The sequence below is a fragment of the Calonectris borealis genome, chromosome 13 (genome assembly GCF_964195595.1).
Source record: "Calonectris borealis chromosome 13, bCalBor7.hap1.2, whole genome shotgun sequence".
Lineage (NCBI taxonomy): Eukaryota > Metazoa > Chordata > Aves > Procellariiformes > Procellariidae > Calonectris > Calonectris borealis.
The window spans coordinates 15,281,050-15,295,350 of NC_134324.1; the positions used below are offsets into that span (position 1 = coordinate 15,281,050).

General features: G+C 41.2%; 1 protein-coding gene across 1 annotated transcript in view; it reads left to right on the plus strand.

Annotated features, from left to right (window-relative positions):
• Positions 1–9,371, plus strand: part of AFF2 (ALF transcription elongation factor 2) — a 343,908-nt gene extending 334,537 nt beyond the window's left edge. The window contains exons 21-22 of the mRNA XM_075162266.1: positions 3,867–4,081; positions 8,598–9,371. Coding sequence (XP_075018367.1) covers positions 3,867–4,081; positions 8,598–8,719 — 337 coding nt within the window. The 3' untranslated portion in view covers positions 8,720–9,371. The remainder of the gene's footprint in view (positions 1–3,866; positions 4,082–8,597) is intronic.
• The last annotated feature ends 4,930 nt before the right edge of the window (positions 9,372–14,301 follow it).

Below are 14,301 nucleotides of genomic sequence, written 5' to 3' on the forward strand. Positions count from 1 at the left end.
GTGGTTCCAAGAGGGGGGGAAATGTGTTGGTGCCTCTAAAGGCAAAGGACAGGCCATGACTCAGTGGTTTGGGAGTTACAGGTACGTTTCAAATATGTAGCAGGTAGAAAATGTTCTTCTGGGCTACAGAATTGATCTTACAGCTGCCTTGGGCTTGTGGGGGTGAGGGGCTCCCACTGGGCTAAATCAGGTACGCGTGTGAGCCATCCAGCGTGGGTGGGAAGGAAGAGCTGAAACACACCTTCATCTTTGTGCGAAGCCCCCTTAAGTCTAAAATCAGCCGTGGTGGGTCTGTGCTGAATTCTCTGACAGTTTGCTTCTCAAGCCAAATGAAGGCCATAAAAATATCTGTTAATTAGCTAGCAAGTACCATGTCATTTCAGGAAGCCAAAGTAAAGTTAACCTTCATTGCAATGATTTTTCAATGATTCGTTCAGTAATGAAAGACCAATGAATATTTCATTGATATATGGTAAGTGCAGTTTAATAAAACTGAAGGCGTAATAGTGGTGAAAATGTGAAGGCACTTAGTCAACCAATTATCAGTGGCTTTATACTAATGTTAAAACACCCTCGCCTCAGATATGAAGTCAGGGTAATGCAATTATGATCTGCTGTTCAATGAAGGTGCATTGCTGCTGCAGCCTTGCCTTTATCTTGCAATGTCTAATGCCACCTGACACACGTTTCTCCTGCTCCTCTCTCCTGGCAACGCATACAGATACAGGTAAAACAAAGGAGAAGGACATTACCTTTCTTTCCTTCTTTATTTGAGTAGACTGAATTCTAGGTGAAAATGATTATCGTTAATGGGCTCTTTCTGGTGGTTCATAAGAAGAAATTACTATTAGACACTCCAAGGAAACAAAGTAATAACACTGTAGAAGGGGTTGAAGTTGAACACAAAGAATTGAAGTTTTCAAACAGGGTTTGTTCTGAATCAGTGCAAAACCAAAAATTCCAACATTTTGCTTAAAGGAAAATATTGTCTTAGATAATTCAAAATATTTTTGGGGTATATATATATATATACACACACACCCCCAAATACACAAAATTATTTTGAATATGTGTGTGTATTTAGATATTTAAGTATAGATTATAACACAAACTAAAGCGATGAAATACAAAATCACTTTAAATAAAAAACGACAACACTTTTTAACATTGGAAAAGCAACTACTAAATTAAATTATTCAATGTGTTCCAGTTTCTCAAGGCATGTAAATGTCAGTGAAACCTTGTATTGCAATAAAAATACAGTAAGGTTTACATAAAGTTTTAGTGCCGAAATAGACCACTGGAGCATTACACCTCTTTTGTTCCTTAAGAAGTGGTTTATAACTAAAAATTTCATGGAGCAGAAGTTATCATTTTATTCCTGTCCTACAATAGACCCGGATGAAGCGTGTGCTCTGCGGGTGATGACATCTCCCTTGCTCTTTAAAGGAGCTGATTAGGTGCCCAGGATTTAGAATCAGTGGGTTTTAACTGGAGGAGAAAATTCTTGTCCGGCCACAAGGTAGGCAGCAGAAACCCAGCATTCGGGTCAGCATCACTTCTAACATAACACCCAGCTGGTCGGTCTCTTCCCACTAACTTTGGAGATAAGGAAGTAAAGCTCTGAAAGTGCACATCTCTGTCTTTTATTCAGAGAAGGAAGCACTTGACATGTAAGAATAACTGAATATGACAAGGCCTTGTTATAATGTTGTTATTATGACACCTGTGACCCAACACGCAAAGACCACAATCCACTTTCGGGTCTTCTGTCCCCTCTGTCTGGAGTCTCAGCAGAAAAGCTCTCCGGCAGGCTCAGAGCTGCCGTATATCTCAGGTGTCTCCTGGTGGCCCCAAGGATTGTCACAGGCCTGGTGCTGCCACTGGCAGCATCTGCTCTGCTTCCCCAGGGCTACTCACTCTACAGTTTCCTCTTATTCCCCTGCAAATTTGTACCAGATGGGAAAAGTAGTCGCACACCACAGAGGAGAGACGAAACACCATCAGGGTATGGCACCACTGGAGATGGATCAGCAGCCTGGTTCAGAATGGGGAGACAGCAGGGTATTCTTAAATCATTTTTTGAACAAAGCAAAACTTATCCGTTGCCATGAAGTGTAGTCTGCTTGGGATTTGAAACCATCAAAAATCTCAGCTTGGCTTGCTGGAATTTCTGGCCACTTTTGTTTGAAAGGGTTGTGAACCTCTACAAAGTTGGCCTGAGTTCCAGGCTGGCAATGAAACAAATTCTTCCTGGTTTCATTACAGAAATGTTTCCCACCTCTAGCGACAGAAAGCACAAAATAGAGAGATTTAATAGACTCACCACAGTAATAATGGCTGTGCACAACAGGGTAAATCCAATGAACAATGTGCTTTATTTGGCAGAAGTGCGTCAGCTTGTTGTAAGTGACTCTACCAAAATACTCCTGGTCTCCTCAGATACTTATGATTTTTAACTGCTCCCAGACCTAATCTAGTACAGTTCAACTCTTCTGTGCATTAAAGACACTGTGGCGTGTCAAGTAACCAGGATGTTTTGAGACTTAAAAATAAAACATTTGTGCCGTAGGATATGCTTAAACTACAACACGTAAGCTGTGTAAAAAGCTACTAGCTGCTGAATTAACATGGTCTCTGGAAAAAGGATGTATCACAGGAGCCTGTTGTTGAGCACAGGTAATAGCAGGGCACTGCTGGAAAATCTGCAGCAAAAGCGGTTGCCATAAATGCCTTTCAGCCGCAGGCTGTGCCGTGGTGGCAGCCTGTCCTACAGCACCTGCAAGGTATCAGCCCAGCAGGTCTGTGCCCACGCTTCATGTTCAGGACCATTGACGGTGGCTTGTAAAGCCAAGAGGAGGAGCCTTTCTATCCTGGGGTTTGGATCAGGCCCATAATGAGTCTGAGTGAGCTTGATGCTGTTGCACAGCACGAGGCATCAGTGGCCGCCTGTCAAGAGAGGGGTTGCAACATCCCGGTCCGGAGAGTTTTGGTGTCTTTGCTTCATGCAGAGAGCGCCGGGAGCGTCTCGGCCCTGCGTTTCAAGTGTATTCCACAGCAAATCAAATGCATTTGTTTAGGTAAGTGGTTCCAAATGGGGGCAAGAGAAGAGATTTTTGGAACCCTTAATCTTGTTCACTGAAACAGATTTTCAAAGAGAATAGCTGTATGTGAGCGTTCAGCACTGCACAGCTCTAAACATGAGCTTGCTGTGCTGACCTCCGCGCTGCCTGCAGCCAGCAGGTGATTCCTAATTGCTGGTGTTAGAATTAAAGGAAAATCTATATTAGAACATTAGTGCTGCACTAAGGAGGTAACTTAAAACACTGCTCTGTACAAAACTGTGCGGATGAACTGTAGGCAATTAGAAACAAATCTCCATAGCCAGTCTTAAAGAATCCTATAGAGATATTCATAATCCTACAGTACCCTCAGCTCCTAATACTGCTCTGCAGGGTGCTTTTAAGACTTGCACTTTACTTATTGTGGTGACTGTATTTGGAGCAAACTGTCATTGTGGTTTCCACAAAATGCTTTGATAATAAGCCAATATTGCACATTGAGTGTTTTCTAACTGCCATTGCAGCTTCTGGCAGCAGGTAGAAAAATCATTACAGCTATGAGATACTTCTTTCTCTAAAAGATTGCTCTATTTTTATGATAGATTTTTTTTTTTTTTTAAATAACAGGTTCATTTGTAGGGAGAATTAAATCCCTTTTTATTTTCAATCATTCCCAGTTTATAAGCTCTCCTTTCTCATAAAACCAGGAGATACTACCGCACATTCTCCTCTGACTGGGTGCATTTAGGATGTCAGTGAAGCGGTGTGTGTCAGAGGGACTCACTCTCCCTTTACCTCTCGCAGGAGCACAGAAACGCCATCGCCCATGTCCCTGAGCCCGTCCCCTGTCAGCTCTGCTGGAAGCAGCACGGGCACCGCCGGCTCCTCCTTGGCGGGGACCATCACCATCCCTCAGCGCATCCACCACATGGCTGCCAGCCACGTCAACATCACCAACAACGTCCTGCGGAGCTACGAGCACTGGGACATGGCTGACAAGCTGACTAAGGAGAACAAAGGTGCCCCGCTCGGCTTCTTCCTTGTCCCCTTTGGCTCATCAGCTTTAGCTTGCTTTCTGTTCTCGTAGGCGTTGTTGGGAGTTGGATCCAGAACCACTGCATCTAAGAGCACAACTGTGACAGCTTGAGCAAACAGACCAAATCTGCGGGCTGGTCACTGTAGCCAATGCGTATCTTCTCTTGTCAAGCACGGAGGGGGGATGTGTAACACACGCTGAACATGGGGTTATCAGAGCAGCTGGCAAATAATTTAGCAAACATGAGCCCCAAGTGATGAGAGATTTTGAATCTGCAAACTCGTTCACAGTTTCAGCTTCTCATAGAGCACTGAGGTTATTTTCATACTGCTCTGTCAACCGGTTTAAGACTATTAAAATGCTAGCTAGGATAATAAGCAAACATTAGATTTTATGTTTATGCAGGGAGTCCGATTAGGAGATGTCCACTGAAAGCCATGACCTTGACTCTCCTATGGTTGGATTGCAAATCTGCTTGTTTATTCCTAACAACAAAATGTAAGTCTTCACCACAGTCGTTTCAAAGGAGTTTTGGCAAGCAGTTTGTGACTGGGTCATATCGAGTGTAGTGGAAAGGCTGAGATGTAACTGAAGGACAAATTTGGCCTATTGTTGGCCAGCTGTGAACTTCCCCATGATAATGTAATTATTCAGATTCCAGCTTTGGGCTTACACAAATCATTGACAAAGCTTTCTTTGATACTAGAGGTGCAGAGACTAACTGGGAAATATTCTCATCATGAATTTGCTCATTCTCTTAAATTACGCTGAGATTTCAGATGGCTGACTTTTCCTGACAAATGTGCTCGCTGTATGCAGTTTGATCTTACTCCCATTAATGTCAGTGGCAAATTTCCACTGATTTAGAGAAACTAAGCTTGAGATTTATAGAGTTTTATGTCTGAATGGTGGGTCATAATGATCTATCCCTGGATGAGGAACAATAATAGAAGTTCTGTCCAGTCCTCCCCACTGCTTTTTGTCTTTGTTCGCATTGGTTAATTTAGTAGCAGTGCAGTCATTTTGGATTTTTTCCATAGCTGCATCCATTTTCACAAAATGTGAAAGTGATTCCCTGTCAAATGTACTGCAGAATGTTACAGTGGGAATGCAGAAGGATGCTCTGATAGGAGAAAGAGATGGCGATAATCTTGTAATTAGCCCTGTGTGTTGTGGAGTTGTTAAATGTTCTACTTGGTATTGAATCAAAATAGCTCAGGCATTCAGCCAGCAGACAGAAAATGTACCCAGCCACTGCTGTTATCAGTGCTAGAGCTGGATGAGAAAAAACCTGCTGACTCTCTTTCTGCATTTTCCCCCCTACACTCCTCTTTGTTCTCTTTTTGATTTACGATCAAATAAACCCAATTCTGCAAAGCCATATAGGAATAATCTTTATTCAGATGAGCAGTCCCTTTGACTTTAGTGGGACTGGATGCATGAATAAGGGTTTCTCACATGAGCAAGACATCTGAGGTTGTGCCCTGTTCTTTCATATCTTGTTTCACAAACTGCAGCAGTGTTACAGGGAATGGAAAGTTCATGTTACTTCAAGTTTCATTTAAGTATTATAAACCATTGGAGAGAGATCAGAGTTTCATACATGCTATAGCGTGTCCGTCATTACGTTTTGTCTGGAAAGATACCTCATTTCTAATTAAATACTCAATTTAAAGTTGCATGCTTAAGCACAATTAAACTGCAATTTGAAAAATTCATATACTACAAAAAAGTATATAAGAACTGCTGTGGTAGTCTGCAGGTCTTCGTCATAACCCATGGTGGATTCCATTTACAGAAGAATATATTTAAGACCTTTTGACGTGAGAAATGTTACAGTGTTTCATGAAACCTAGTTGTAATTATTTTAGTAGATGTCATCTGCACCTCTCAAATAATTCAAAACACCTGTACCTCGCTGGCTGGGACAGGACTCATGCTCTTCCCCATAGCTATCTCTAATCCACCTTTGCCAGCCGGACCGGCCGTTGCAGTGCCCAAGCTCTGGTACACCGGCGTGTGAACTGTGAGTTCAAAAATGCCCCAGGACAGCAAACAGGATAGGTGCAAAACCCAGACTCTGCCTTGACTCCCAGGTAAACGACAGATCTCTTGGCTTCTCTCGCAGGGGGTTGGGCAGTCAGTTCACCATAAAAATGAGATTATTTCCCCCCCCCCCTTGAAATAAGAATGGTCTCAAAAAACAAACAAACAAACACAAACCCACAAAGAAACCCATGTTTAAGATAAAAATGAATTTTCTTTTAAAACAAACCAGATCCAGTCACTTTTTTCCTTTTTTTTTTTTTTCTTTGTGGTCAGCTCTCATTGTTTCTGTTGTCTTCTGAATCACAGGGGGTGTCTTGCCCAAGAACATGTCCCTGATGAGCTAATAGAGATGGGTATAAAGATGTGGCCCCACCGTTGTAATGTCTAATAGCCCTGACATCTGGGTCTTGCTGCTGTCATAGATGTTTCTTAGGTCATGCCCATGCAGACACAAGAGATTTCTTCGACCTTGTAGGAGCTGTGCAGCCTCCCCTTGTCCACGGCTGTCAGCTTAGGTTTTGTGCTCCTCTAAGTATGCCTGCACGCTCCCAGTTTGGATTTGACTCGTGTCCAGCTGGCTCAGAGCAGGAGACAGAAGCCTTTCTTGTCAGCCTGACAAAAGACGTGCCATTAAAATAAAAAAGCATAGCAAGAGGGAGAACAACAGAACTGTGACCCGCCAAGCTGATCTGGTTTGAAAAGGAAAGTGGGAACATTCTGCCGTGTACCTCTGGTTGAATTTCCCCCCGTCAGTAGAGTTTAGAGTGTGTGGGAGAATAGATGGAGTTTGTCATAAACTCTGCATCTGTAGCAGGCCAGGCTAAACTGCAGTCTTCCCAAAGCCAACCCATGGGCTGGTTTGTGTTGAATCACCTAGAAAGTTGTTCACCATTTATAACATCAAACTCTCAGTTGACTTTACAAAATCAGATAATTTTTTTAAGCTTCCAAAGATAGCAGCACTTTTTCGCTACAGTATAAAACTATCAGCTCCGTAGTACAAAGGCCTGTTCTTTCACGTATAAATTTAACAAGTGGCTTCAGTGGTTTTAGCTTTTTCAAGAAACGTTAAACTGAAATTAGGCTTTAAGGTGAATTCTCAGTGTTTAAAACAATTATTATTTATTTGAGCCTAGCATGAGATCTCTAGAATGCAAGCAAGACAGTGCGTTATTTCACTTCTAAATGTATCGATTTTACACTGGAGGAGGGGAATAAAAGGCAGAGGAAGGAAGATTAAAAGTAACTGCTGGCTGCAGCATCTTAACGCAACTGGTGATAGCCCTAAGCTTTCATTATGCTTGCCTCCAGCCAAATCACTTTGTGCTGTGATAGTGCTGTAGCTCCCAAGCTGACCAGGGTCAGGCTGTCAATACTTGGATAGAAGACCTCAAAGCAGCACTTACTTACTGAAGAAAGTACTGATAATGATTTTGTACCCGGCATCTGCTCTCCCGAACTGCAGCCAGTACAGTGTTAGCTGGCTGAGTGCCGCGCACTGGATTTTAGATAGGGTGAGAACGTAAGGGCTCAGCCACTGCTTATTGTGATTGTTGGTCGTTATCTGAGCTCTGAGGGGCTTTTAACTGAGAGCGGGCTCCCACTCACCTAAATATAGTGTAAGTGTTGTATATGTGGGAATGCCTGTGCCCCAGTGAGCAAAAGACGAGCTGTGGGAGAATAGAGGACACAATCCAGTTCCCCATTAAAAGCAATTAGGAAAGGTCTGTTGGCCCTAACAGGATCAGTCTTTCACCCAGAGAGCATCTAACACATGGCATAAAGTAAACTGGTGTGTTGCTTCCTAACTATGGCTCTCTGTTTAGTGACCTCCTGTTAACCCTTCCCAACACCAGATCCCAGTGGCCTTACCCATCTTATCTTCCCCCTTCTGGGTTCCCGTCTCCTAGATGCTATTTTCCTGCTGTGTGACCTCTCTCCTCTTCCTTCTTCCCTCCCACCCCACACGCATCCTCTGGGGCTGCAGCTGCAGCAGGATGAGCAGAGGGCCAAAACTGCTGCAATGGCAGTAACAGAAATTGGAGGGTGGGGAAAAGAGCGAGCAAGGTCTTCTGCAAGATCCAGACTAGTTCTTCATGCCCAGGAGAGGGTACAGCATGGAAAAGGAAATGCCACAGTTCATTGCAGATATTTAAACCATGCAGTCAGCAAACCTAGGCTCAAAAAACTGAAAGTACAGATCATCAGAGCTAAAGGAAGACTAGTGGCAACCATGTTGTGGTTGACTTCCAGCATGGATAATCTAATTTGCTCTGTTTAAATATATTGTTGCCTTTGTTTAAATTCTTTCCTACTGACCATGTGCTTATGTGCACAACGTCTTGAGAACTCACTAATTGCACTGCTGCTACTGAGTGGGAAATCATGGTAATACACGTATTTCTGTACCATTGCCTGAAACTATGCCTTCTGTTTCTTGTGTATTGCAGAATTCTTTGTAGACCTGGACTCAGTGATGGGACCCTTAACACAACACAGCAGTATGACCAATCTGGTTCGTTACGTTCGCCAAGGACTCCACTGGCTCCGCATTGAGGCTCATTTGTTGTAGTGACTGCTGCCCTGTTCATAACATCCCCATTCTTCTACCTCTACCAGCGCAGAGACGATCACTGGTGGAACTCCACTCATTTCTGGAAGTTTATTCATGTAACTTCATTTTTATTGCCTTTTTTAATATCCTATCTATTGGAAGTAGAAGTCACCATAAATGGAACTTATGACTCAAGAGCAGTATGTGTTGTATCATCTAATCATTTTCGACAATTTTCTATGCCTTGTGTCTCCTGGATCCTGCCATCCTTATGTGCTTTATGGAACGGTACATTCCCTGCAGTATTGTTTTAAGTCCATGCTGCCTTCAAGTGAAAACAAAAAAGCACTTTGAGAAGATATGGATTCCTGAGAAATAGTACAAAGCGTCTTAAATATTTGAGGGTATATATGAGAAGTCCCTTCTGAAATAAATTAGTAGAAGTTATAGCTATTCATTGAAAATCGTCTTCTGAACCTGAACCAAGCTTTTCGACGCTTAATTCTGGCATCATTACCTGACACAGTACATTCCTAAGATTCATACTTCCTATAGGCTTAATCTCTAAAAGAGAACATTGAATATCTTACAGATACAGAATGTAAGATCACCAAAGGTGTTAAGAGGTAAAAGGTTGAAGGAATGCCTCATTAAAGAATGATGACACACTATGCAATGAGGTTTTGATATTCCATTCTTCCTGTTTATTGTTGGCTTAATAATTTCAGTAGGCAGCAGAATTTATTGCAGTTTTTAGGCAATTTCAAAATATTAGCTTTCATACTCTTATCTACCATTCCTATACTAAATCTGTGCATTTTCTTTCAGTTTTACTGTTTAGTCTCAAGCAAATACTCATCCAACATTTTTCTTCATAGAACAATCTCTCCTTGCATAGTGATTCAGTGAAAGCAGATTTTAACAGGACCGCTACATTCTAAGCATTGATATTGTATGTAAAAGTCCATTAATAAGTGTATGCAGATTCTTCATGAAACTCTCTAGAAGTTTAACTAACCAGCTACTGTTGAAACATTATAATTCCATGTGGCATCAATTTTCACCTGTTTTGTTCATTTCAGAGCGTTAGAAACGAACAGTATTATCTTGCTATCTTGAAAACAATGTCAAATTAAATAAAATCACCAGATTTACCCAAAAGCAATATAACATTTGTTTAATAATGGCCATGAATACTTCAGTCAGATTACCTATTTTCCAAGCTCTGCATCTGTTTACCCATGCTGTCATGTTTTGGACCATTCCTCTAACGCGTGAATAATAATGAGACAATTCAGATAGAATTTCAAAGCAATTGTGAATAAATTACACCATTTCACATTTGCTCTTTCCTCTTCTTTTTTTCCCCTGTTATAAACTGCACTGCTCTTCTGGTGCCACTGCAAGAAGCGCTGGTGCATGAAACAAAACAAAATGAATTTATATCAATAATTCACAAGACTTTAAATGGTCTCATCTCATTCTTGATATAACGCCTGCATACCTTACTGAACTGTAAATTCCATTTCTAGAAACAGAAAATGCTCATAGCAATGTAAATATTATTCTGTCTCATCTCATTGAAATAATACAATATGTGCATTAAATGCGATCCAGATATTAGTTAATTGCAATTACCTTCTGCTATATAATCCTGTATATCCTTTAATCTGGTGAGTTATTGGATTCTACTCACTGGGTTGTGACCAGATAAATAGGACAAATTTGCATTTAAAAGGTTCAGCCTGTTATGATTTTTAGAGCAGGCCTTGGATATTTGCAATAAGAGCAGTTTAAGGATCTGCCCAATGCACATTTAAGACAAACGTTACAGTAACTGTTGTATATTAGCTCCCTGTAGTACTACCTTTTCTTAAAAATCAATAATTCCTAATATTTTGTTCCACAAGACCGTATTGTAAATGCAGCCAAGGTGCATCATTAGAGAAATCATCCAATTTAGGGTTGTCTGCAAAGGACATTTGCAGAACATGCACATCCTGTATTATCTGCACATTCCTGTTCCTGAAGTGGTCGATACACCCTTATCTGTTCTCGGAGGGTTTCGGTAACATGGCTGAAACGTGAGTCTGACAGCATTTGTCACGCTGATTCTGGCCCCAGTAGCTAATGAATAAAGCCACGACAGTAAGAACTATTCAGAAATGTAGATGAAAGGTGGTTGTTTGTTTTTTTTTAAAGAAAAAGAAAACAAAACACTTGAAGTATTTTATTTTATTTCTTTGAACAGCGTACTTGAGATGAAGTAGTGTTGGGGTGGTTTTGTCATGAGCCAGAGTTTTCCATTCTTTTTCCAAGATCTCACTAATGAGATTCAGTAACTAGTTAGTCTAATTAAGTGCATTGTCGTCACTTGTTCCTTTAATGTAGACTGAAATCCTAGACTTCCATGCATTTATGAAGGATAGATATGTCTTGAAATACAATCTTCAGACACAAGACTGTTCAAAGAGTTAGCTGCAGTCACTCAGTGAAGAACGTATTATCTTCCCCTGTTGCTTGCAGTAAACAGACTCCTATCTCTAAATTTACCCTGCATTTACAATCTTTTGCTTAAACAGCTTAAGGAATTAGCCCACCTGATTTTGTATCCTGTGACTTAGTTTGAAATGCATGCTGAATCAATGGCATGATTATAATAAGTCCAGCAGTCAAGTCTAGGATCACAAGCCAACTTACTATTTAGCAGTCTTGTTTCAAAAGCGGCTTAGAAACAAATCAAATATGGAGAGTGAATTACCGTCTTATCCCTGGGGATGATGCTTCTTTTGGGTTAGTTATTAAGGATTATTGCACTTTTACAGGCACTATATTCATCTCATTTCAAATGCCAACGTGTCATCTTTGTGGAATCATTTCACCCCTTAAAATATTACTTCCAGCAGAGTTAATCAAATGAGATTGTTTGTTTGTTTCGGTCCATGGGGACGCAGCATGTGTTTGCTTGGGCATTTGCTATGTCTGCTCTTAACACTGCCCACTTCAGGCATTCAAAGTCATGAACCAAGCATCAAAAATTAGATTGGCTTCAAATCATGGGTTTGGGGGTTTTTTTAATAAACTTTTTTGATTCTTGTATTGCCTTCTGGATACTGAGCTTTGAGACTGATTTCATGACATGTTTTCAGGCATTTTTCAAACATGCTGAGGACCAGAAATGACACATTTGTTTTTAATAGTGATAAACTGGGACAGTGATGTAATCTCTTGATTTCTGCAGCTGGGATTTAAGAAGGAGACCAAACTTCACAAAAAATTGCCAGACCCGACAAGACTGTCATTTGTGTCCCATGCTTCAGCAGGTTTGGAGCAATATCAATAGTTCAGCAGTGAAGGGAGCATGCCAGTAAAGGGCTAAATGCAAGCATTTGGCAGCTCCATCGGTACGAGATCCAAGGGCAGCAAAGTCCTAAGTGCTCAAGCGAGGCATTTACATAGCACTTAACCTCCATGTCAAGAGCTGCAGCAGGTCGTGAGTGAAGTATTTGACAGTGCACAGGCAGAATATCCTGCTCTGAGTGCAGTATCTCTAGCCATGTGATGTGTGTTGGGTCCTCGAGAGCAGGAGTCGAAGGGGACGCCTGAGATGACGAATCCCTTATGGGCCATGTTCCCCTAGACCCGTTGGTCACTGGTCTCAGCTGTGCTCCTTTGGCTCCTTTCAAAGGACAAATCGCTCTTCCCACACTTAGCAAACTAACAGTGTGAACGGTTCATGCTGAGTTTGGATAGCTGGGGTTTGGCCCAGTATTTGTGCTTTTTATATTATTTTATTTCATTTTGTCTTATCTTTATTTTTTTAGTCACTGTGGTTTAGCTTACAGCCTTTTTGGTGATAGTGTTGTTGGCAACTTTCACAGTTTGCTTCTTATAGCTTAATTTCTCTTTTTCTTACATGATCTTTGGACTTTTAATCATTTAAATAGTCTCTCTGTGAATATATTGTCTCATTTATAAATGACCTCCTTTGAAAGATAGGGACAGGTCTGTTGATATCAGTGTGAGGTTTTTTTAAGAATAAAGATGGAGATCTTCATTCCTCCTAAAGAAACAAAATCTGAGAAATTGAATCTGGACCTTAATTTCTATGCTTTTTTAATTTCACAGATTTTATGATGTTCTTCCATTATAACAGTTTAGATTCACTGACAAGTTTTTAGGTACTTTGGAAGAAATGTTTTCATTGTATTTTTATCAGTATTTAATGCTGCCTAAATCCAATTACTAGTTTTGTGAGTGCAACTTAAAAGATAGCAAAAATAGGGCTGGTAAGGATTCTGACTTAGGTATTAATATACTTCTTTGCTTTGCGTTCAGGAGAAACTCCGCTACAAGCAGTATTGAAGCAAGCACGTGTGTGTGTGTACATATATGTATGGATTTGGCTTTGGATTTGCAACAGAAAGTCCTTGCTTATTACTTCATAGCACAGGAAAAAAGATAAGAGAAAACACGTTTACCACTGCTGAGTGGTAGCAGAATTATTAAAGTGTTCCTCTGTAGATTGTGTATAGTCCTATTTGCATCTGTTGTCTCCTTGCAGGCAATGAAGGTATGACAGAAAGTAGCAACAACTCTGTCATCTTGGTCCTGTGGTCCCTGAAGTCAGCGTCAAAACTGACTGTGCTCTCAACGTATGGTTTTTCAGAAGGTGAACTCCTTTGCAATAGACCAGTGTCTTGAAATTTTAAGAAAGGCAAAATATTTCACAAGTCACCAAAGAAAATTAATTTGTCGTTTTGAACCAAGTGTAGAAATGGCCTCTGCGTGGGCAGGCCCACGGACCGAGGTGTCATTGCAAAGGGCCTTTGCCTCTCGCAGCATCCCCCCGACCTCACCGGAGTGCACTGGGAGCGAGGCAGAGGGGATGACGATGAGAAACCAGTCCACTGTCCTTATGACATCTGCCAGCTTTACTTTGCATACTATTTTATAAATACAAATAAAACAAACCTTGCTAATGTTGGGAGGGCTCAATTCCTCTATTGCTAATACTCCTCCTGGACTTCCATGGAATAACCAGACCACTATACACAGCAATGCATATAGGCATTCTGTATTGTCTAATGAGATAGATATATATATCTCACTAGATATAATGACATATTTTAGATATATCACTTGATATTTTGTAGCCTGTATGTATAGGCTAAAAGCTCAGTTAGGCTCTCCTTCATTATCGAAACCTCCCTGCTACTGAATGCAAAACGTTCCTGCCTGACTTAGAGAGCAGCCGTCTTCTCTGCAGTATTCTTGTCAGAGCGGCCGTTCTGACGGACTCGGTAGCTTTACTTTAGCCATTCTGTTTCAAAGATGTTTTGCCTCTTTCCTTTGTCTTCCGAGATCAGTGATTCTGATCATCTCACGCCAGTTTAAACCCATGGTGGTAGCTGTTGAAGTCAGAAGAGATTGAGTTCAGATCTTGTGTACAGCCGGGGGATCCCGTGGCTCTAGAGGTAGAAATGAGAGCAAATTCGGGTGCAGATGAGTTACTGCATAAAACTGGTGTCAGATGAGAATCAAACCTGGCCACATCGGGAGGGACTTCAACAGAAATGCTATGAAGATAAGCTGTGCCC